Source organism: Hemibagrus wyckioides, linkage group LG26 (genome assembly GCF_019097595.1).
Source record: "Hemibagrus wyckioides isolate EC202008001 linkage group LG26, SWU_Hwy_1.0, whole genome shotgun sequence".
Lineage (NCBI taxonomy): Eukaryota > Metazoa > Chordata > Actinopteri > Siluriformes > Bagridae > Hemibagrus > Hemibagrus wyckioides.
The window spans coordinates 22,340,341-22,366,844 of record NC_080735.1 but is presented as its reverse complement, the minus strand read 5'-3'; the positions used below and the strand labels follow the sequence as shown (position 1 = coordinate 22,366,844).

The 26,504-nt window shown below is 44.1% G+C and overlaps 1 protein-coding gene across 1 annotated transcript in view; it reads left to right on the top strand.

The window, feature by feature from the left end:
- The first annotated feature begins 4,611 nt into the window (after positions 1-4,611).
- The window catches only part of zmp:0000001082 (integrin alpha-D), a 37,084-nt gene continuing 15,191 nt past the window's right edge, over positions 4,612-26,504 (top strand). The window contains exons 1-21 of the mRNA XM_058380941.1: positions 4,612-4,681; positions 6,232-6,349; positions 6,570-6,661; positions 6,741-6,808; positions 8,742-8,856; positions 9,117-9,247; positions 11,832-11,974; positions 12,783-12,930; positions 13,103-13,238; positions 13,323-13,387; positions 13,945-14,068; positions 15,315-15,457; positions 17,841-17,987; positions 18,171-18,368; positions 20,016-20,146; positions 20,354-20,517; positions 21,269-21,432; positions 21,961-22,077; positions 23,752-23,819; positions 24,087-24,228; positions 25,889-25,990. Of these exons, the coding sequence (XP_058236924.1) occupies positions 4,654-4,681; positions 6,232-6,349; positions 6,570-6,661; positions 6,741-6,808; positions 8,742-8,856; positions 9,117-9,247; positions 11,832-11,974; positions 12,783-12,930; positions 13,103-13,238; positions 13,323-13,387; positions 13,945-14,068; positions 15,315-15,457; positions 17,841-17,987; positions 18,171-18,368; positions 20,016-20,146; positions 20,354-20,517; positions 21,269-21,432; positions 21,961-22,077; positions 23,752-23,819; positions 24,087-24,228; positions 25,889-25,990 (2,544 nt within the window). The 5' untranslated portion in view covers positions 4,612-4,653. The remainder of the gene's footprint in view (positions 4,682-6,231; positions 6,350-6,569; positions 6,662-6,740; positions 6,809-8,741; positions 8,857-9,116; positions 9,248-11,831; positions 11,975-12,782; positions 12,931-13,102; positions 13,239-13,322; positions 13,388-13,944; positions 14,069-15,314; positions 15,458-17,840; positions 17,988-18,170; positions 18,369-20,015; positions 20,147-20,353; positions 20,518-21,268; positions 21,433-21,960; positions 22,078-23,751; positions 23,820-24,086; positions 24,229-25,888; positions 25,991-26,504) is intronic.

The window sequence follows — 26,504 nt, the reverse complement described above, 5'->3', positions numbered from 1 at the left end:
GGCATTTAGGGGTCAGTCAGGGCAGTTTGGAGACAGTCAGGGCAGTTAGGAGACAGTCAGGGCAGTTAGGGGACAGTCAGGGCAGTTAAGGTACAGTAAGGCCAGTTAGGGTACATTCAGGACAGTTAGAAGACAGTCAGCTCAGTTAAGGTACAGTCAGGGCAGTTAAGGTACAGTCAGGGCAGTTAAGGGACATTCAGGACAGTTAGAAGACAGTCAGCTCAGTTAAGGGACAGTGAGGGCAGTTAGGCGACATTTAGTGCAGTTAGGGTACAGTCAGTGCAGTTAAGGGACACTCAGGGCTGTTATGAGACAGTCAGGGCAGTTAGGATACAGTTAGTGCAGTTTGGAGACAGTCAGGGCAGTTAGGGGACAGTCAGGGCAGTTAGGGGACATTTAGTGCAGTTATGAGACAGTCAGGGCAGTTAGGATACAGTCAGTGCAGTTTGGAGACAGTCAGGGCAGTTAGGGGACAGTCAGGGCAGTTAGGGGACATTCAGGGCAGTTAGGGGACAGTCATGGCAGTTAGGAGACAGTCAGAACAGTTAGGAGACAGTCAGAACAGTTAGGAGACATTCAGGGCAGTTAGGGAACAGTCAGTGCATTTAGAAGACAGTCAGGGCAGTTAGGAGACAGTCAGGGGACATTCATGGCAGTTAAAAGACAGTAAGGGCAGTTAGCTGCCAGTCAGTGCAGTTTGAGCTGAAGAGAAGTGGTCGAAAAGCCCAGTGTGCTTTGAAGACTAAAGACAGTGAGACTGCAAAAAGAGAAGTTCTTTCAGCCAACTTTCTGTTTCCAGCTTCATCCCACTGTGTTTATTCTCTTCAGGATCTGTGTTTATTCTCTTCAGGATCTGTGTTTATTCTCTTCAGGATCTGTGTTTATTCTCTTCAGGATCTGTGTTTATTCTCTTCAGGATCTGTGTTTATTCTCTTCAGGATCTGTGTTTATTCTCTTCAGGATCTGTGTTTATTCTCTTCAGGTTCTGGTGTTTATTCTCTTCAGGTTCTGGTGTTTATTCTCTTCAGGTTCTGGTGTTTATTCTCTTCAGGATCTGGTGTTTATTCTCTTCAGGATCTGGTGTTTTTTTAAGGATCTGAGGACCTTCTCATTTTCTCCACACTGAGTGTTTATCTAATGAAACTCCATGCACAGGTCCTTCATCTTCCACACAGATGTTGTCATGCATTTATATCCTGCTACCTACCTTTAGTTTCATTGTGTGTATGTGTTTCAGCCTTCCTGAGGAGGCTGAGGAAAGCCCATCTCCCTCCCCCATCCTGACTGTGTTCTACAGAGGGACCATGGAGAGCGTCCTGAGCAGCTGCATCACTGCCTGGTTTGGGAACTGGACCGTCTCAGATCACAAGACCCTTCAGGGGACAGTGAGGACAGACACACACCCCTCACACACCCCACACACCCCACACACCCCTCACACACACTCTTACACACCCCACACACCCCTCACACACACTCTTACACACCCCACACACCCCTCACACACACTCTTACACACCACACACACACCCCACACACACCCCTCACACACCCCACACACCCCTCACACCCCCCACACACCCCTCACACACACTCTTACACACCCCACACACCCCTCACACACACTCGTTCACACCCCTCACACACACTCTTAAACACCCCTTACACACACTCTTACACACCCCACACACCCCTCACACACACTCTTACACACCGCTCACACACACTCTTACACACCCCTTACACACACTCTTACACCCCCCACACACACACTCTTACACACCCCACACACCCCTCACACACACTCTTACACATCCCACACACCCCTCACACACACTCTTACACATCCCACACACCCCTCACACACACCCCACACACCCCTCACACACACTCTTACACACCCCTCACACACACTCTTACACACCCCACACACCCCTCACACACACTCTTACACACCCCTCACACACACTCTTACACACCCCACACACCCCTCACACACACTCTTACACACCCCTCACACACACTCTTACACACCCCTCACACACACTCTTACACACCCCACACACCCCTCACACACACTCTTACACACCCCACACACCCCTCACACACACTCTTACACACCCCTCACACACACTCTTACACATCCCACACACCCCTCACACACACTCTTACACACCCCTCACACACACTCTTACACACCCCACACACCCCTCACACACACTCTTACACACCCCTCACACACACTCTTACACACCCCACACACCCCTCACACACACTCTTACACACCCCACACACCCCTCACACACACTCTTACACACCCCACACACCCCTCACACACACTCTTACACACCCCTCACACACACTCTTACACATCCCACACACCCCTCACACACACTCTTACACACCCCACACACCCCTCACACACACTCTTACACACCCCACACACCCCTCACACACACTCTTACACACCCCTCACACACACTCTTACACACCCCTCACACACACTCTTACACACCCCACACACCCCTCACACACACTCTTACACACCCCTCACACACACTCTTACACACCCCTCACACACACTCTTACACACCCCACACACCCCTCACACACACTCTTCACCCTCCTGCCATCTGGAAAGAGGTACCGGAGCATTCGGGCCTCACAACCAGACTGTGTAACAGTTTCTTTCCTCAAGCCATTAGGCTCCTCAACACCCGGGACTGAACTGTTCTACACTCTCACACACACTCTCACTCAGGACTGAACTGTTCTACACTCTCTCACACACACACACACACTCACTCAGGACTGAACTGTATATTAACTCTCTGTCTCTCTCACACACACACACTCTCACTCAGGAGTGAACTGTTCTACACTCTCTCACACACACACACACACTCACTCAGGACTGAACTGTTCTACACTCTCTCACACACACACACACACTCTCACTCAGGAGTGAACTGTTCTACACTCTCTCACACACACACACACTCTCACTCAGGAGTGAACTGTTCTACACTCTCTCACACACACACACACTCTCACTCAGGAGTGAACTGTTCTACACTCTCTCACACACACACACACACTCACTCAGGACTGAACTGTATATTAACTCTCTGTCTCTCTCACACACACACACTCTCACTCAGGAGTGAACTGTTCTACACTCTCACACACACACACACTCTCACTCAGGAGTGAACTGTTCTACACTCTCACACACACACACACTCTCACTCAGGACTGAACTGTTCTACACTCTCACACACACTCTCACTCAGGACTGAACTGTTCTACACTCTCACACACACACACACACACTCACTCAGGACTGAACTGTTCTACACTCTCTCACACACACACACACACTCTCACTCAGGAGTGAACTGTTCTACACTCTCTCACACACACACACACTCTCACTCAGGAGTGAACTGTTCTACACTCTCTCACACACACACACACACTCACTCAGGACTGAACTGTATATTAACTCTCTGTCTCTCTCACACACACACACTCTCACTCAGGAGTGAACTGTTCTACACTCTCACACACACACACACTCTCACTCAGGAGTGAACTGTTCTACACTCTCTCACACACACACACACTCACTCAGGACTGAACTGTATATTAACTCTCTGTCTCTCTCACACACACACACTCTCTCTTGACTGTGTGGACACACACACACACACACATAATTTGTACTGTTCATTACTTATTGCACTACCTCTACCTGTCATCCGCTGCTATAGTTATATTTATGTTTATTCTATTTGCACTACCTCAACCGCTGCTGTGTATTTTTGCACAATATTTTTGCACAATACTTTTTTTTACATCATTTCACTTTATCTATTTTATTTCACTTACATTCCAGTACACATTCTTTTATTTCTTTTCAGCGCTAAGTGTCCTGTGTTCTTTTGTGTTGTCTTTATTGTATTTATTGTCTTTTTTGCACTGTCTTGTCTATGCTCTGTTTGCACCTAGCTGCACACTGTGCACTTTACGTGGCTAAGACAAACTTCTGTCCTAGCTCTGTGGTGGTGTTTGTTGTTTTGTATTGAACTTGTTGTTGTATGTTTCTGTAGCACCAGGTCCTGGAGAAACGTTGTTTCATTTCACTATGAACTGCGCCAGCTGTATGTGGTTGAAATAACAATAAAGCTTCTTGAATCTTGAATCTTCTTGAATCAGTGACAGTGCCCCTCCCCCAGACGTTACACACTTCCTAAACCACAAAACGAAAAATAAAGACTTCTTTTAAGCTTTGTGTTTCTTGTATTATTAGATTTTAAATTGTTGCTGGAACACTAACACATTCTCACAAACAGCAACACACTCTAACACACACTCACACACACCAACACAATCAAAAACACCAACGAACTCTAACACACTCATGAGCTTATGATGTATGATGTGTGTGTGATTGTGTGTGTGTAGGTAAGTGTGTGAGACAGCGAGAGTGTAAGAGTGCAATTATTGGTTTATTTTTAAGGCAGAATTTTCAACACAGAGCTGTAGTGAGAATTTCACTTCCTTTTTTTCACTTCGTGTCTCCTTGCACACGCGCACACACACTTGCAGAGAGAGTGAAGAGAGAGACAGGGGTTCTTCTGACTCTGGAGGATGCCGTTATTTGCCTTCCTGCTCTGGGGTTAGTTTTTTTTTATTCTTTATGAAATTCTGCTCTGTTTTTATTTAAATCTTAACTGTGTGCATTTAATATCTTTATTCTCTGTTTAACTAAAATTCAGTTTACTGTTACAATCCTCAATACAGCTTTTAGCGCACACACACACACACACACACACACAGTAAACTCAAATCAATGTTCTTTGGTTAAAGTTTATTTTCCTCTTCTTCCTGATGGGTTTAGTTTGTTTGCGAAACGACCGTTTGAGCGGTCAGGAAAGTGAAAGAAGAAACAAAACTAAAAAAAGAGAAAGAAATAAGGCAGAAGCTGCAGGAGGAGTGTAAAGGTGCTCCTAAACACAGGCTTCACATTTCAGACTTAAGCTTTTTCAAATGTTCAGACTTTGATTTCCCTCAGCAGCAGCAGAAAAAACCCCACACAGGAATTAATTACAACAAATAAATAAATAAATACATAAATAAACAAACAAAAGGTCATTCATTATGAGCAACAACAACAATAATAATAATAATAATAATAATAATAATAATAATAATAATAATAATAATACATGTTCTTAATGCTGAGACTCATTTAAGAAATCAGAAGTATAATAATACAAATAATAATAATAACCTCTAAATCTCTACACTCAGTGACTGTAGAACACTCTAGAACACTTTAGAACACTCTAATATTTAAAAGAAGAAGATGGAGGGCAGTGCGGTCAGATGATTCAGCTGTGTCGTCAGCATACTAGTCAGATGCAAGGTGCTAATTTATTTCACCCTGAAGAACACTCTAGAACATTATTTTAACGCTCTAGAACATTATTTTAGCCTGTAGCCTGTGTGTGTGTGTGTGTGTGTGTGTGTAGGTGTGTGTGTGTGTGTGTGTGTGTGTGTTTCCTGTCAAAGCCCATTGTAGCCTTGCGACAGTTTCCTGGTCCAGCCATGAGAACCGTCTCATTTAAACCTTCTTTTCTCAAAGCCGATGTTAAAGAGTGAATATAATTTAATATAAACTTCATAAACATATAAAAAACCTCTCTGCAGAAACTGCGTCTCTGTCACTGGATTTCCACATTCTACATTTCATTCCCTTATTCACTCCAATTAATCAACCTTTAATCTACAGTTCATCAACAACAATAATAATGGGTGTAACCATGTTAATGTAATTATATTTAGAGCAATAATACTTATACAGTAATGTGTCTGTCTCTCAGCTGTCTCACTCTCTGATGTAATTATATTTAGAGCAATAATACTTATACAGTAATGTGTCTGTCTCTCAGCTGTCTCACTCTCTGATGTAATTATATTTAGAGCAATAATACTTATACAGTAATGTGTCTGTCTCTCAGCTGTCTCACTCTCTGATGTAATTATATTTAGAGCAATAATACTTATACAGTAATGTGTCTGTCTCTCAGCTGTCTCACTCTCTGATGTAATTATATTTAGAGCAATAATACTTATACAGTAATGTGTCTGTCTCTCAGCTGTCTCACTCTCTGATGTAATTATATTTAGAGCAATAATACTTACAGTAATCTGTCTGTCTCTCAGCTGTCTCACTCTCTGATGGCTTTAACATTGATGTGTTGAAGCCGGAGGAGTTCTCGGGGACTGAGGAGAGTTTTTTCGGCTACAGGCTGCTGCAGTATGGCTCTGACCAGATGAAACAGTGAGCATTTCTTTATTCATGTTCCTCAGTTGATTGTTTTAAGCCTCAGTTTGTATCTGTCTTCATGTTCCTGCAGTCTGTATTCTGTAAAGAGATTCATCAAAACTTCAGCTGCTTGTGAATATGTGGCTGGGATATAAACAAGTGTGTGTGAGTAAAGTGTGTGAGTAAAGTGTGTGAGGTGATGGAAACCGTTGTGTCTGTGTGCATTTGTGTTTAGAATTATTGTCAGTGCCCCGCTGAATGAAAGGTCAGGAGCTGTTTATAAATGTCCGGTGGAGACCAAACAATGCAAGAAATTGTTTAAGCCAGGTACACACACACACACACACACACACACACACACACACACACACACACAATCAACTAACCAATCTGTACTGCTCCTCAGACTCGAAGGCGATCAGGTTCTTTGGGATGTCACTGGCATTGAGGACGTTTCCATCGTCCACTCTCACTGTGAGTTTAGCACTTTAGCACTCTGTCACTTTAGCATTTTTCTCTTACTGATGGAGAAGCTCAAGCCATTATTTAAAGCGGCCTCCTTTAACAGTCCAGCATGACAGGAACAAGGTGTTCAGGGCCAGCGAGAGGAATAACAGCCATACACACAATGGTCAGTGCAGAGGTCATGTAGCTGACTAGCACGCTACCAACACAGCTAAATCCACAGGCAGCACCTGTCCTCCATGTTCCTGCATTTAATCACTTGTCCTGAAAAATAAGCTTGAAGAAGTGCACTTGAGCAACATGAGATCACTCAACCTTCTGACAGACAAAGCTGGACAGAGGCCTTCTGGTCAAGGAATGTAAAAGATCTTCATCAGCCTCTTCTGAAGGATTTCTGATCAATCAGCAGAGAGCAAGGTAATGTCCTGCTGAGTTCTCCCTATTCACAACTCAGTGAGGTCACATCCTCTACACCTGCTCTCTCAGTGAGGTCACATCCTCTACACCTGCTCTCTCAGTGGGGTCACATCCTCTACACCTGCTCTCTCAGTGAGGTCACATCCTCTACACCTGCTCTCTCAGTGAGGTCACATCCTCTACACCTGCTCTCTCAGTGAGGTCACATCCTCTACACCTGCTCTCTCAGTGAGGTCACATCCTCTACACCTGCTCTCTCAGTGAGGTCACATCCTCTACACCTGCTCTCTCAGTGGGGTCACATCCTCTACACCTGCTCTCTCAGTGAGGTCACATCCTCTACACCTGCTCTCTCAGTGAGGTCACATCCTCACATGGGTTTTCATACCACTGCTGTGCTGAAGACACTCCTGATTCTGCATGGATATCAGCATGCATCGCAGGCATTACATCATGCATTGCAGCTCATCAGCTGAAATTTAATCCCAACATGACTGAGATGCTATACATCTTCAGAGATGCATCCCCAAAGCAGGATCTTCTGATCTCCCTGGACAACCCTTTGAGGCTCACTGCATGTAACTTTGGTGTAACCATGGAAACAACCTTTTTCTTCTCACATTGCTAAACAGACTCACTCATGCTGCCTTCTCCCTTACATCCAGCCATTTCTGTCCACAGAAGACACTCAGGGCCTTGTCCAGTCCCTATTACAACTGATCCAGAATGCAGCTGTATCTGTACCTTTTATCTACCTCCACTCCAAGTTCCCGAACACTTCCACTCCCTCCACTGGCAGCATGTAGCTGCTCAACACTGATGATGATCTCTAAAGCCAACACCACACCGATCTTAAGGCACTAGCCACACCCACTCTGCATAACACACTCCCTCTCAGCCTCTAGCACTGCTTCCCTGAACCCACCCACTTTCTGGTACTTTTAACCCCTGGCATTAAAGCATGTTTATAAGCTGGTTTGTAAAATACAGATATATCAACAAGAATCTGATCAAGAAGCTATCAACATCCATAATCAACATAAGGTCAGCAAAATCCAACCACTGCTCTATCATTCCAGGGCACTGGACAAAGAGCCACTGGACATGGCTCTATTACACAGTGGACCGAATACATCATGCTCATCGTGTTATGCAGGGTGAAATAATGTTCTAGAGCGTACTTCAGGGTGAAATATGTTAGCACCTTGCATCTGACTAGCATGCTGATGACACAGCTGAATCAGCTGACCACACTGCCCTCCATCTTCTTTTTCTCAGGGATCTGCCTAGACACATGCTCTGTGGACGTAAGGAAATGTGAGGACTTTCTGTTTTCAGGAATAAAGGAAGATGACTCAGTTTAACAGTTTCCTGACAGACAAGACACACTCACCACAGGGTTTAGTTCAGTCTCCTTGCGTCCCTTTTAAAGGAGCATTCTGTAAAAAAAAAAGAGCATTGTTTCATAAAAATGAGTGTCATTTTAAAAGTGTCATTTTAATTTTTTCCTTTGGTAATGATGTAGAGTTGCAGTCCAAGTTACACTCATGAGTGTGATGGAAACTCATATCTGAATGGAATCTGTTACCAGTTTAACAGCAGTCTGGATTTCACCTCCAACATCACCGCCGCCTTCCAAGGTATGAGTGTTCTTCACTCCCACAGTCACCAGAGTCAAGCAGCCAAACCTCTTCAACTCCAATAACTACAATAATAATAATAATAAGAATTATTATTATTATTATTATTATTATTATTATTATCATTGTTATAAGTATAGTAATAATGAATGTTATTTATAACATGCTTTTCAGTGTAAGAGACTTGTGAGGAATTTAACTTGCCGTTACAGAACTAACAGATCGACAGATCTCTAGTTATTGTGTTGTGTTTTTGACAGAATGCACTAAGAGTAAAGTGAACCTGGTCTTCCTCTTTGATGGCTCTCAGAGCATGAAGGACATTGACTTCACCAAGAACAAGAAATTCATATGGGACATTATGACCAATCTCAAGAACTCATCTATCGAGGTGAACACACAACAACGCACAACACCACACAACACTACACAACACTGCACAACCCCCTGCAACAACACACAAAACTACACAAAACTACACAACACCACACAACCCCCTGCAACAACACACAAAACTACACAACACCACACAACCCCCTGCAACAACACACAAAACTACACAAAACTACACAACACCACACAACCCCCTGCAACAACACACAAAACTACACAAAACTACACAACACCGCACAACCCCCTGCAACAACACACAAAACTACACAAAACTACACAACACCACACAACCCCCTGCAACAACACACAAAACTACACAACACTACACAACACCGCACAACCCCCTGCAACAACACACAAAACTACACAAAACTACACAACACCGCACAACCCCCTGCAACAACACACAAAACTACACAACACCACACAACCCCCTGCAACAACACACAAAACTACACAAAACTACACAACACCACACAACCCCCTGCAACAACACACAAAACTACACAAAACTACACAACACCACACAACCCCCTGCAACAACACACAAAACTACACAAAACTACACAACACCACACAACCCTCTGCAACAACACACAAAACTACACAAAACTACACAACACCACACAACCCCTTGCAACAACACACAAAACTACACAAAACTACACAACACCGCACAACCCCCTGCAACAACACACAACACCACACAACACTGCACAACCCCCTGCAACAACACACAAAACTACACAAAACTACACAACACCACACAACCCCCTGCAACAACACACAAAACTACACAAAACTACACAACACCACACAACCCCCTGCAACAACACACAAAACTACACAAAACTACACAACACCGCACAACCCCCTGCAACAACACACAAAACTACACAACACCACACAACCCCCTGCAACAACACACAAAACTACACAACACCACACAACCCCCTGCAACAACACACAAAACTACACAACACCACACAACCCCCTGCAACAACACACAAAACTACACAACACTGCACAACCCCCTGCAACAACACACAAAACTACACAACACTGCACAACCCCCTGCAACAACACACAAAACTACACAAAACTACACAACACCACACAACCCCCTGCAACAACACACAAAACTACACAAAACTACACAACACTGCACAACACTGCACAACCCCCTGCAACAACACACAAAACTACACAACACTGCACAACACTGCACAACCCCCTGCAACAACACACAAAACTACACAAAACTACACAACACTGCACAACCCCCTGCAACAACACACAAAACTACACAACACTGCACAACCCCCTGCAACAACACACAAAACTACACAACACCACACAACCCCCTGCAACAACACACAAAACTACACAACACCACACAACCCCCTGCAACAACACACAAAACTACACAAAACTACATAACACCACACAACCCCTTGCAACAACACACAAAACAATACAACACTACACAAAACACAACAAAACACAACACCACACAACCCCCTGCAACAACACACAAAATTATACAACACTACACAAAACACAACAAAACACAACACCACACAGCCCAATACAACAACACACAACACAAACCCCTGACAACACAACACACAACACAAACAACACCATGCAGTACAACGCACTACACAACACCACAGCACACGAGAGTAAGTGTTGATCCCTCCTCAGCTCTGGAGGTGTTTCGAGTCTTTCCTCTAAATGATGGAACAAGTGTGTCACTGATCACACACACACAGACACACACACACTCACACACACAGACACACACACAGACACACACACACTCACACACACAGACACACACACACTCACACACACAGACACACACACACTCACACACACAGACACACACACACTGAACATTAGACTGAACTTTCAGACTGATGGAAATAAATGACTCAGGTTCTGTAGGTGTAGGACAGAGCAGTGCTGTCACTGTTCTCTTCATCTTTCTATATATTGTATATAAGTTAATGGACGTATGTTCTGACTGGTGCTGGACTTCACTCTCTTCTTCTGAGCTGAACTGGATCTGGATCTGGACTGAACCTCCAGCGATGAGTCAGATTAGATGCAGCACTTCCGGCACCTTTCACACTCAGCAGTGTGATGCATGCACAGCCTCTCGCTCTTCACACTGAGGATGCATAAGAGTACTGCAAGGCACAGATACACACCGCGTATCTTCACCATCATCATCATCTTCATCATCATCTTCATCCAATAAACTCTTCATCCCCTTGTTTTCTTTACTAAACCACATTGCTAAATCCACACTCACGAATATCGTACACACTGGGTGAGAGGCTCAGCCAGACTGGGAGTGCTGGGTTTAATCTCATTAATCTGTGGTTATTCTGTCTGGATCCAGGTCTAGAAGAAAGGAGTGAAGCTTGGTGTGACTCGGTGTCTATAAATAATCAATCAATAAATCAAACAGATTTTTACAACAAAACATTAATCAATACATGGAAAAACAATCAGATAATGTTATGGAGAGGAACAAGTTAGTGTCTAAATGCTGTGTGTGTGTGTGTGTTTAGTTTGCTGCTGTTCAGTTTTCTAAGGAAATCAGGGAAGTTTTCAACTTTAAAGATTATGTTACCAACATGGCAAAGAAGAAACTTGATGCTGAAGTTCACATGAAGTCGCTCACAAACACCTACACTGCCATCAGATACAGCCTGTGAGTATACCTGTATAACCCTGTATCTACACACAGCACTATCTACTACACACATCATCATACACTCTGTGTATTTACTGCTCAGAACATGTGAAAGGTCTGAAGACTCAGGCACCAGTTCCATAAACATCAGTTTTATATGAATGCGATTGTAAGTTGTTTCTATAGTAACAGCTTACGAACACATTCATACAAACTGCTTCATATTTGCACATTTTTCTTTTTTTTTCTTGCTGCTGTAACATGTAAATTTGCCCACTGTGGGACGAATACAGGTTCATCTTATCTTATCTGATCTTAGTAACAGCTTATAAACATCATCACACGCCACATGCTGAGAGATAGGGCTAGGTATGATAAAGAGAGGCAGAGACAAGAAACCATGCAAACATACACAGAAGCAAGGCTTGAACTGATCAGCACCACAGAGTGTATACTTCACCCCGAGCACTAAACAAACAAATCAGGAAGTGAAATGAGAACAGGAGACACTAATCAGGACACACTAGAGTAATGTCCAGTGATAGGACAGGGACAGAGACAGATCACAGACTAAAACAAAAGCTAACAAATCAAACACCAAAGAACACGGAGCAATGTGTAGCTGAGTGCTGGAGCTTGGCTCGAAGCACTCTGGGAAGGGGGGGGGGGATTCTGTACCTGAGTGAAACATAGACAGGAACATTAACATACTGCATACAGTACTAAAATATTACAGTCTGATCTATTTAATGTTTATTCAGAATTTCATCAAGAGTTTTAGCAAAAATGTTTATATGGTGTTTATGGTGTTGTGTTTATTTTCCAGTTCACATCTGTTTGATAATGTTAAGTCTGGTGCAGATCCTGAGGCTATTAAAGCCCTGGTCATCATCACAGATGGGAATCCTACTGATAACCACAACCAAGAGATAGAGGACTGTGAGGAACGCAACATTGCACGCTTTGTTATCGGGGTGAGTTCACTAATGCCCACACGCTTCCTTCCATCCATCCATCATTCCATCCATCCATTCGTCCACCCATCCATCTGTCCAATCATCCATCCATCCATCCATCCTTCCTTCCATCATCTTTCCATTTCCTCACTGATCCAGTGCTTTACTGAAGGTATTTTTCATTGGTTAGGTTGGGAGTGTAAGTCTTGACAAACTGAATAGTCTTGGCTCAAAGCCGAGTGATAGCTACGTCTTCAGGATTGAAAACTATGATGGACTGAATGGACTTTTGGATAACCTGCAAAATAAGATCTATGCCATCGAGGGTAATGTAAACACTTTGAATAGCTTTGAAAGATTCAATTAAAGAAGTAAAGGTCACTAATTAATAATGGGGTTTGTGTCTTCAGGAGCTAAAGGCAGGAAATTTGGTAAAGAGGTGTCTCAGAGTGGATTCAGTGCTGCTAATGTCAAGGTACTAACAAAACACCAGACAAACATCTAAACAAACACCACTCACCACATCTGTCTAAACAAACACCACTCACCACATCTGTCTAAACAAACACCACTCACCACATCTGTCTAAACAAACACCACTCACCACATCTGTCTAAACAAACACCACTCACCACATCTGTCTAAACAAACACCACTCACCACATCTGTCTAAACAAACACCACTCACCACATCTGTCTAAACAAACACCACTCACCACATCTGTCTAAACAAACACCACTCACCACATCTGTCTAAACAAACACCACTCACCACATCGGGAGACCACAATCAGTTCGGCACAATCCTAGGTGAACAAAACAAAGGAAAGTTGTAAAAAAGTGCAGAGGTCATAAACAGATGGATCCTAACTGTGGACAACATTGATGAAAAAAGCTCTTAAATGTCCAGATGAGGGACAAAGAGCACATAGTGTATGGAGTCTGAATGAGCTCCAGGTCTTATGTCTTAGTGAATATCTTAAAATTGATCTAAACACAAACAATTAAAGACATGTTTCTTCTGTGTTCCAGGACACTCTTATTCTGGGAGCAGTTGGAAATGATGACTGGAGAGGAACGCTGTATGGGGTTACAGGAGCTGAGAACAATGAAGTGAAATTCAATGACAGCAAATTAAATGAGGCCTCATACAATGGTATGCTGTTTGTGTGTGACATGTACGAAACCTCAGCAGGTCTAACACTGAAGTTCAGAACCTCAGCAGGTCTAACACTGAACCTCAGAACCTCAGCAGGTCTAACACTGAACCTCAGCAGGTCTAACACTGAACTTCAGAACCTCAGCAGGTCTAACACTGAACCTCAGCAGGTCTAACACTGAACCTCAGCAGGTCTAACACTGAACCTCAGAACCTCAGCAGGTCTAACACTGAACCTCAGCAGGTCTAACACTGAAGTTCAGAACCTCAGCAGGTCTAACACTGAACCTCATAACCTCAGCAGGTCTAACACTGAACCTCAGCAGGTCTAACACTGAACTTCAGAACCTCAGCAGGTCTAACACTGAACCTCAGCAGGTCTAACACTGAACCTCAGCAGGTCTAACACTGAACCTCAGAACCTCAGCAGGTCTAACACTGAACCTCAGCAGGTCTAACACTGAACTTCAGAACCTCAGCAGGTCTAACACTGAACCTCAGCAGGTCTAACACTGAACTTCAGAACCTCAGCAGGTCTAACACTGAACCTCAGCAGGTCTAACACTGAACTTCAGAACCTCAGCAGGTCTAACACTGAACCGCAGCAGGTCTAACACTGAACTTCAGAACCTCAGCAGGTCTAACACTGAACCTCAGCAGGTCTAACACTGAACCTCAGGAGGTCTAACACTAAACTTCAGGAGATCTAACACTAAACCTCAGGAGGTCTAACACTAAACCTCAGGAGGTCTAACACTAAACCTCAGGAGGTCTAACACTAAACCTCAGGAGGTCTAACACTAAACCTCAGGAGGTCTAACACTGAACCTCAGGAGGTCTAACAGTGAACCTCAGCAGGTCTAACACTGAACCTCAGGAGGTCTAACACTGAACCTCAGGAGGTCTAACAGTGAACCTCAGCAGGTCTAACACTGAACCTCAGGAGGTCTAACACTGAACCTCAGGAGGTCTAACACTGAACCTCAGCAGGTCTAACACTAAACCTCAGGAGGTCTAACACTGAACCTCAGGAGGTCTAACACTGAACCTCAGTAGGTCTAACACTGAACCTCAGGAGGTCTAACACTGTGCCTCAGCAGGTCTAACACTGAACCTCAGCAGGTCTAACACTGAACCTCAGCAGGTCTAACACTGAACCTCAGCAGGTCTAACAATGCACATCAGAATCTGAGCTAATAAATTCTGTGCGTGTGTGTGTGTGTTTGTTCCTGTTGTTACTCAGGTTACTCTGTGGTGGTTGGACAGAGAGATGGTGTTTCTCTTGTGTTCTCTGGAGCTCCGAGATCTAATCACAGGGGTGAGGTGACTCTGTATAAAAAGATGTCTCAGATGTGGAAAGCTGTGAAGAATATTTCAGGTGAACAGGTAAGAACCAGCATTAGTATTTTTACAGTATTCACATTTACATCACATTTCTGTACGCTACTGAGGAACTGAAGAGAATCTAGCCATGGGGGTCAGACTTCTGTGCCGGTACCAAGCCCAGATAAATAGAGAGGGTTGCGTCAGGAAGGGCATCCGGCATAAAACAGGGCCCTGGCCCTGGATTGTCACCGATTAACTAGATCTGCTCTAAGACTATGTGCGATGCTGCAAGAAATGAGAGCAGCACCCTCCCTAGTGGGATGGACACCGTCCCGTCCTAACAGGCCACCCTTGCCCTCAAAAGAGCTCCAATTATCTATGAAGCCCACATTGTTTTCGGAGCACCACCTGGACATCCAGCAGTTCAGCGACCATAACCTGCTGTAAGCTACATCGCCACGCCGCATTGGGATGGGGCCAGAGCATACTACAGCATCGGACATCGCCTTCGCTAATTTACACACCTCTACAACATTACTCTTAGTAACCTCAGACTGACGAAGGTGTATATCATTAGCTCCTACATGGAAGACTAGCTTTGAGAACCTGTGCTTGCCTAGGACCCTGAGATTACCTGCAATGTTCGGTGCCCTGGCTCCCGGAATACACCTAACCTGTGCTGCTGGAGCCCCTAAAGGCCTAGCTAATTCACATGCCTTAAAATTGAGTCTCCTATAACCAGAACTCTTTCAGGTTTCTCAGCGGGTTCTTCACTGAGGAGTGGAGAGGAGTGGTGAGGAGTGGTGCTTCCATGGGCAAGTCTTAGCATTAGCCTTATCTATGTGACTATGCCGCCGAGTCGTCACCCATTCACCCCACTGTGAGGGCTCCACCTGACTTCCCCATACAGACACTACACTGCTCTCACTGTCACTAACCCTCTCTAGTGTCTGGATGCGCGCCTCTAAAGCTAATATCTTCTCCGTCAGAGAGCTAACTAGCGTACACTTATCACAAGTAAAATTAACACTAACGACGGCGGAAGAATTACTAAACATCCTGCAGCTCACATACTGTACAAGCTGAAAGTTAGTCATACTGAATGATCACGTACCTTTGAATGAATTTGTCCTGATAATAAAGAGATCCAGAGAGGGTTTTCCTCTGATTGCTGTTTGAAAAACGGAAAAAAGGCTTCTCCCGAGAGAAAACAAAAGAACAATTAACTGCAATATGCAAGTAAAGATTTAGAAAAAGAAACCTGACAGCATAAAATATACAGGCAAAAGAGAAAAAAAGGATGAAAAGTGGAAAGGCAGTTGGTCCTGACAACATCCCGGTGGAGGTCTGGAAGTGTCTAGGAGAGGCGGCAGTGGAATTTTTAACTAGTCTGTTTAACAGGGTTTTAGAGAGTGAGAAGATGCCTGAGGAATGGAGAAGCGTATTAGTGCCGATCTTTAAGAATAAGGGTGACGTGCAGAGTTGCAGCAACTATAGGGGGATAAAGTTGATGAGCCATACAATGAAGCTCTGGGAAAGAGTAGTGGAAGCTAGCTTAAGGAAGGTAGTGGAAATTTGTGAGCAGCAGTATGGCTTCATGCCCAGAAAGAGCACAACAGGTGCAATTTTTGCTCTGAGAATGTTGATGGAGAAGTATAGGGATGGTCAGAGAGAGCTGCACTGTGTGTTTGTAGACTTGGAGAAAATGTATGACAGGATTCAGAGCTGGAGGTAGCAGAGCTGAAGATGTTGAGGTTCTCTTTACAACAGTTACACGGTTGGACAGGATTAGGAACGAGGGACAGCTCATGTTAGGGAGGAGAGATTAAGATGGTTTGGACATGTCCAGAGGAGGGAGAGTGAGTATATTGGTAGGAGAATGTTGGACATGGAGCTGCCAGGCAGGAGGAAAAGAGGAAGGCCAAAGAGGAGGTATATGGATGTAATAAATGAGGATATGAAGCTAGTGGGTGTAAGTGTTGAGGATGCAGAAGATAGGGTTAGGTGGAGAGAGATGATTCACTGTGGAGACCCCTGAAGGGAAAAGACCAATGAAGAAGAAGAAGACTGAGGAACTGAAAAGCTCTGGCATGTTTGGAGCATTCCTACACGTTCACAGAACTGAAGGAGGTTTCTGACTCAGCTAAAGAGGATGAAGAACACAAAGTCTGATTGGATCTGATGTTTCAGATTGTAGGAAAAACAACATTGTAAACAGGGAGAGAGTTTAGATTTGTCTGTTTTATAAATATGAGCATATTTAAAATGGAGATGATGAATAGACTCGCTGGTTCCTGGTCATAAACACTAAGATTCTGATTAACACCTAAAACCTGCAACACAACAGATACACAGCAGCTAAGATAACCTTACATGAACCTCAGCTCCATGGCAGGCACTTTGTAGTAAACCTGACAATCTGTAATGTGATGGTGTCTTGCAGGTCGGCTCTTATTTTGGAGGATCGGTGTGTGTGTTAGACTTGGATTCAGACAACAACACAGACTTCCTCGTGGTTGGAGCCCCACTCTATTACAGTCATCATCCTCAGCTAGAAGGACGAGTATACATCTACAATCTCACACAGAAGGTAAACACACACATACACACACACACTACTGTGTGTTACTGATGCAGTATAATTCCATGAGACCATATTGTTGAATCTGACCTATTATAACACTCACATTTATTTATTATTTATTTTATATATACTTTAAATGTATTTAATGAAATTGCAGCTGAAAGTGTGTGTGTGTGTGTGTGTGTGTAGCTGGAGATGGTGAAGGTGAAGGAGGTGTATGAATCATCTCAGGGTCGGTTTGGAATGACTCTAGCTGCTGTAGCAGATCTGAATGGAGACCTGCTGCAAGATTTAGCTGTTGGAGCTCCACTGGAAGATAACTACAAAGGAGCCATCTACATTTACCTCGGCAACCGTGAACAAGGCATCCGCACCCAGTACAGCCAGGTACATCTCCAGACATCTGCCCCAGTACAGCCAGGTACATCTCCAGACATCTGCCCCAGTACAGCCAGGTACATCTCCAGACATCTGCCCCAGTACAGCCAGGTACATCTCCAGACATCTGCCCCAGTACAGCCAGGTACATCTCCAGACATCTGCCCCAGTACAGCCAGGTACATCTCCAGACATCTGCCCCAGTACAGCCAGGTACATCTCCAGACATCTGCTCCAGTACAGCCAGGTACACCTCCAACACCTGACCCAGTACAGCCAGGTACATCTCCATACATCTGCCCCAGTACAGCCAGGTATACCTCCAACACCTGCCCCAGTACAGCCAGGTACATCTCCATACATCTGCCCCAGTACAGCCAGGTACACCTCCAACACCTGCCCCAGTACAGCCAGGTACATCTCCATACATCTGCACCAGTACAGCCAGGTATACCTCCAACACCTGCCCCAGTACAGCCAGGTACATCTCCATACATCTGCACCAGTACAGCTAGGTACACCTCCAACACCTGACCCAGTACAGCCAGGTACATCTCCATACATCTGCACCAGTACAGCTAGGTACACCTCCAACACCTGACCCAGTACAGCCAGGAACATCTCCAGATATCTGCCCCAGTACAGCCAGGTACACCTCCAACACCTGACCCAGTACAGCCAGGTACATCTCCAGACATCTGCACCAGTACAGCTAGGTACACCTCCAACACCTGACCCAGTACAGCCAGGTACATCTCCAGACATCTGCCCCAGTACAGCCAGGTACACCTCCAACACCTGACCCAGTACAGCCAGGTACATCTCCAGACATCTGCTCCAGTACAGCCAGGTACACCTCCAACACCTGACCCAGTACAGCCAGGTACATCTCCATACATCTGCCCCAGTACAGCCAGGTACACCTCCAACACCTGACCCAGTACAGCCAGGTACATCTCCATACATCTGCCCCAGTACAGCTAGGTACACCTCCAACACCTGACCCAGTACAGCCAGGAACATCTCCAGATATCTGCCCCAGTACAGCCAGGTACACCTCCAACACCTGACCCAGTACAGCCAGGTACATCTCCAGACATCTGCACCAGTACAGCTAGGTACACCTCCAACACCTGACCCAGTACAGCCAGGTACATCTCCAGACATCTGCCCCAGTACAGCCAGGTACACCTCCAACACCTGACCCAGTACAGCCAGGAACATCTCCAGACATCTGCTCCAGTACAGCCAGGTACAACTCCAACACCTGACCCAGTACAGCCAGGTACATCTCCATACATCTGCCCCAGTACAGCCAGGTACAACTCCAAACATCTGCCCCAGTACAGCCAGGAACATCTCCAGATATCTGCCCCAGTACAGCCAGGAACATCTCCAAACATCTGCCCCAGTACAGCCAAGTACACCTCCAAACATCTGCCCCAGTACAGCCAGGTTTATCTCCAACATCTGCCCCAGTACAGCCAGGTACACCTCCAAACATCTGCCCCAGTACAGCCAGGTTTATCTCCAACATCTGCCCCAGTACAGCCAAGTACACCTCCAAACATCTGCCCCAGTACAGCCAGGTACATCTCCACCATCTGCCTCAGTATAGTTTACATGTATGTTTTGTGTGTGTGTGTGTGTCTGTAGAGAATTGCGGCAAGATCTTTCCCTGTGAATCTTCAGCATTTCGGTTTGGCGATTGACGGTGTGATGGACATGGGACAGGACGGTCTGACGGACATTGCTGTTGGAGCAAAAGGAACCGTTTTACTCTTGAAGTAATAAATTCCCAAATAATCAAATCTTTCTTAAACACACAATTTTTATTACAGTTAAGTGAAGTGTGTAGTGAGGACAGGAAAATTGCTCATGAAGTTTTACTGGAGTTACACATGTAGTGTCCAGTTCATCAGACAGGAGCAGTGTTCCTGCGGAACCCGACTCCATGTAGCTTGTGGACTAACCGATGCTGCTGGTTCTCTCAGGTCTCGGCCGGTTGTGTCCGTTTTGGCGAAGCTCAGTTTCTCTCCCTCTGAAATCAACCTGACTCACTTTGACTGCCTCAACAACCTGGAGAGTCCTGCTGAGAAAAATCAAGTCATTACCATTGAAACCTGCTTTATTATGACCGAGAACACCAAGAGCAAAGGTACAATAAACTGGAGCACAGGTACACATGCTAACACTTAGCCCAGGTACACACAAACACAAACACACAATATACACACTGTATAGACACAATATACACACAATATACACAGTATACACACAGTATACACACAATATAACACAATTTGATCTGTACAGAGATCCTACAAAGAGCTACCAAACGTAGATTCAAAACTTTTGTGTCATAAAATAAGAATAAAACTCTAATCGGTCCAGTTGTCCAGTTTCCTGTGTAGTTTTGGTACACACTTTACATGAAAGTGTGTGGTCTTGATTTGAAGTTTCTCCTGAAGCAGATACCCTGAACTTTCTGAAACTCTTTCTGTTTTTTTTATTTTTATATGCTATATGGAGCAGCATGCAGGAAAATCTTAAAGAAAGATGATGAAAAGATAGTTTTATTTTGAAAGACTGTAATGTTTCATTCAGACTCCTGGATCAGAACACAAACAAACAAAGTACAAACAACTCTGTGTACGTACCAAGCCGCTGCTATAGTCCTTTACCTGAACATTTGTGAATGACCTTAGCTTTGCTCCTCGACGTCTGTTTTTGCCTAGTGATTTGGATTTGTTTGCTGTTCTACTGTTTTTCTGGTTTTCATCTTTGCTACATCCTTGATTACTTTTTTGCATGCTGTCGTTTGATCTTAATAAATCTGCATTATGGATTGTATTCCTTCCATCTCCGGTGATTTGAGTCACATTGTCACTGTCCTGTCCTTCTCTCAGGGGCAGTGAACAATCTGAACATATCGTGGGAGCTAATTGCTGACGCTGTGAGACAGGACAGTCGGGCGTTCTTCATTAAGGATGATACGAAGTCCAGGCACATAGTCAACATGGTGAGGTTAGGCATGAATATGTCCTGTTCCAGTCATGCAGTCTATATGCAGGTATGTAACACCCCCCAACCCGGACACTCACTTCCACATTCTAAATTGCACTACTATTCATTCAAACTCACACTTTTGTACACAATATTTATCTCATTCTAGATTGTGTACACACCTCACACCTGTATATATGTTACAGTCACATTCACTTTTACATTCTATTGCACTACTTCTCACGCAGGTCACTTTATACAGTATTTATTTAACTTATTCTAGCTCTTTTCTAAAATTGTGTACATTTGTACAGACATTTCATAATTTCATACCTGTGTATGTTTGCACCTGACACCAAGACAAATTCCTAGTACTGTAAAGACCCTTTGCTGACCCTTTGCTGTACCTGGAAATAAAACTTTTTCTGATTTCTGATTTCTGATATTGAATCATGGTTTTCAGCAATAAAGGAGTAAAAGTCGCTAAAGGCAGAGACTGAGAGTTATACCTGGTTTAGGAACATTCTCTATCACTGCTGTTTTTTTTTATTTGTTGCTTGTTATAATGTGAGAAAGCCATGACTCTGTGTTTCAGAGGTGTGTGAAGGACACAGTGTCTCCCGTCTTGTTCAGAATCAACTACAATCAGTCTGATCCTCAAGATTCCACCTCCATCCTGAACATCGACAGCAAGACCTCGGCATTTGTAGAGGTGAGTCACACCGCTGTCCCAATGGGAGCTGATTGGCTGAATAAGGGTCAGTCTGTGAGATGAATAAGGGTCAGTCTGTGAGATGAATTCGGGTCAGTCTGTGAGATGAATTCAGGTCAGTCTGTGAGATGAATTCAGGTCAGTCTGTGAGATGAATAAGGGTCAGTCTGTGAGATGAATAAGGGTCAGTCTGTGAGATGAATTCAGGTCAGTCTGTGAGATGAATTCAGGTCAGTCTGTGAGATGAATAAGGGTCAGTCTGTGAGATGAATAAGGGTCAGTCTGTGAGATGAATAAGGGTCAGTCTGTGAGATGAATTCAGGTCAGTCTGTGAGATGAATTCAGGTCAGTCTGTGAGATGAATAAGGGTCAGTCTGTGAGATGAATTCGGGTCAGTCTGTGAGATGAATTCGGTTCAGTCTGTGAGATGAATTCAGGTCAGTCTGTGAGATGAATAAGGGTCAGTCTGTGAGATGAATAAGGGTCAGTCTGTGAGATGAATTCAGGTCAGTCTGTGAGATGAATAAGGGTCAGTCTGTGAGATGAATAAGGGTCAGTCTGTGAGATGAATTCAGGTCAGTCTGTGAGATGAATTCGGGTCAGTCTGTGAGATGAATTCAGGTCAGTCTGTGAGATGAATAAGGGTCAGTCTGTGAGATGAATTCGGGTCAGTCTGTGAGATGAATAAGGGTCAGTCTGTGAGATGAATAAGGGTCAGTCTGTGAGATGAATAAGGGTCAGTCTGTGAGATGAATTCAGGTCAGTCTGTGAGATGAATAAGGGTCAGTCTGTGAGATGAATAAGGGTCAGTCTGTGAGATGAATTCAGGTCAGTCTGTGAGATGAATTCAGGTCAGTCTGTGAGATGAATAAGGGTCAGTCTGTGAGATGAATTCAGGTCAGTCTGTGAGATGAATTCGGGTCAGTCTGTGAGATGAATTCAGGTCAGTCTGTGAGATGAATTCAGGTCAGTCTGTGAGATGAATAAGGGTCAGTCTGTGAGATGAATTCGGGTCAGTCTGTGAGATGAATAAGGGTCAGTCTGTGAGATGAATAAGGGTCAGTCTGTGAGATGAATTCAGGTCAGTCTGTGAGATGAATAAGGGTCAGTCTGTGAGATGAATTCAGGTCAGTCTGTGAGATGAATAAGGGTCAGTCTGTGAGATGAATTCAGGTCAGTCTGTGAGATGAATAAGGGTCAGTCTGTGAGATGAATTCAGGTCAGTCTGTGAGATGAATTCAGGTCAGTCTGTGAGATGAATTCGGGTCAGTCTGTGAGATGAATTCGGTTCAGTCTGTGAGATGAATAAGGGTCAGTCTGTGAGATGAATTCAGGTCAGTCTGTGAGATGAATAAGGGTCAGTCTGTGAGATGAATAAGGGTCAGTCTGTGAGATGAATTCAGGTCAGTCTGTGAGATGAATAAGGGTCAGTCTGTGAGATGAATAAGGGTCAGTCTGTGAGATGAATTCAGGTCAGTCTGTGAGATGAATAAGGGTCAGTCTGTGAGATGAATTCAGGTCAGTCTGTGAGATGAATAAGGGTCAGTCTGTGAGATGAATTCGGGTCAAACTCGAATACATTTCTAGAGCAGTGATATATTTTAAATTGAGAGTGTGGTTTTGAATGAGTTTTATTGAAGTGTAATGATTTACACAGATGTGTGTGTTTTACAGGTTCCATTTCAGATTAACTGCAAAAACACAAGCTGTGTATCAGACCTGCAGATGGACTTCAGATTCCAGTAAGAATCAAATTCTGCATTTCTGTAAATAGTGGTTTGTGTGCTGGTACTGAAATGTGTGTCATTTTAAGATTTGGGTCTTTAATGCGATCACTCACACTGTTCTGGTCTCCTGGTGCTTTTGTGTTCCTACAGTCTTATAATGTTAGAAGTGTGTACACACATGATGCACTGCAAGTCTATATTAGGTATAACAGTAAGAAATGGCTTTGTGTGTGTGTGTGTGTGTGTGTGTGTGTGTGTGTGTGTGTGTGTGTGCGTGTTTAGGAACCACACATTGCTGGTGGTGGACCAAGCCTCTTTTATCATCCAGGTGACTCTACTGAATAAAGGAGACGACTCCTTTAACACCAGTTTGGTGCTGCTCTATCCTCCTGGATTATCACTCTCAAAGTTCAAGACCATTCAGGTTTTTACACAAACTTCATTCATCAGTTTATTAATCATTCAACTCATTCAATATCTGACTCTAACTCATACTGTGACTCTGACTCTGATTGTGTAATGTAAATGTAATTGTGACTTTGATAGTGAGTCTGTTTGTGACTCTAATTGTGACTGATTGTGACTCTGTCACTCTGATTGTGACTCTGATTGTGACTCTGTCACTCTGATTGTGACTCTGATTGTGACTCTGATTGTGACTCTGTCACTCTGATTGTGACTCTGATTGTGACTCTGTCACTCTGATTGTGAATCTGATTGTGACTCTGGTTGTCACTCTGATTGTCACTCTGATTGTGACTCTGATTGTGACTCTGTCACTCTGATTGTGACTCTGATTGTGACTCTGATTGTGACTCTGTCACTCTGATTGTCATTCTGATTGTGAATCTGATTGTCATTCTGATTGTGAATCTGATTGTGAATCTGATTGTGACTCTGGTTGTGACTCTGGTTGTCACTCTGATTGTCACTCTGATTGTGACTCTGATTGTGACTCTGGTTGTCACTCTGATTGTGACTCTGGTTGTCATTCTGATTGTGAATCTGATTGTGACTCTGATTGTCACTCTGATTGTGACTCTGGTTGTCACTCTGATTGTCACTCTGATTGTGACTCTGGTTGTCACTCTGATTGTGACTCTGGTTGTCATTCTGATTGTGAATCTGATTGTGACTCTGGTTGTCACTCTGATTGTCACTCTGATTGTGACTCTGGTTGTCACTCTGATTGTCACTCTGATTGTGACTCTGATTGTGACTCTGGTTGTCATTCTGATTGTCACTCTGATTGTCACTCTGATTGTGACTCTGATTGTGACTCTGGTTGTCACTCTGATTGTGACTCTGGTTGTCATTCTGATTGTGACTCTGATTGTGACTCTGATTGTCACTCTGATTGTGACTCTGATTGTGACTCTGGTTGTCACTCTGATTGTCACTCTGATTGTGACTCTGGTTGTCACTCTGGTTGTCACTCTGATTGTGACTCTGATTGTGACTCTGATTGTCACTCTGATTGTGACTCTGATTGTGACTCTGGTTGTCACTCTGATTGTCACTCTGATTGTGACTCTGGTTGTCACTCTGATTGTGACTCTGGTTGTCATTCTGATTGTGAATCTGATTGTGACTCTGGTTGTCACTCTGATTGTCACTCTGATTGTCACTCTGATTGTGACTCTGATTGTGACTCTGGTTGTCACTCTGATTGTCACTCTGATTGTGACTCTGATTGTGACTCTGGTTGTCACTCTGATTGTCACTCTGATTGTGACTCTGATTGTGACTCTGGTTGTCACTCTGATTGTCACTCTGATTGTGACTCTGATTGTGACTCTGGTTGTGACTCTGGTTGTCACTCTGATTGTCATTCTGATTGTGAATCTGATTGTCATTCTGATTGTGAATCTGATTGTGAATCTGATTGTGACTCTGGTTGTGACTCTGGTTGTCACTCTGATTGTGACTCTGATTGTGACTCTGGTTGTCACTCTGATTGTCACTCTGATTGTGACTCTGGTTGTCATTCTGATTGTGACTCTGGTTGTGACTCTGGTTGTGAATCTGATTGTCACTCTGATTGTGAATCTGGCTGTCACTCTGATTGTCACTCTGGTCCACAGCCAAACAGAAGGGCTCTGAGTAGTTGTGGAGATCGTGATGAAGGAGCTCTAAATAAAACCACCTGCAGTATCAGTTTACCCGTCTATCCCAGAAACATGCATGTAAGAGCACCACAACACACACACTACACTACACACTACACACTCACTAAACTACATACTACACACTCACTAAGCAGTACACCACACACACACTACACTACACAACACACACACTACATTACACACTACACACTCAGCAGTACGCAACACACACACTACAGTACACACCACACACACTCAGTGGTACACAACACACACATTGCAGTACACACTACACATACACTCAGTAGTACACAACACACACACTACGGTACACACTACACACACACTAAGCAATACACTAAAAACACACACTACACTACACAACACACACTACACACACACTAAGCAATACACTAAACACACACTACACTACACAACACACACACTACACACTCAGCAGTACACAACACACACACTGCAGTACACACTACACACACACTCAGTAGTGTACAACACACACTACGGTACACACTACACACACACTCAGCAGTACACAACACACACACTGCAGTACACACTACACACACTCAGC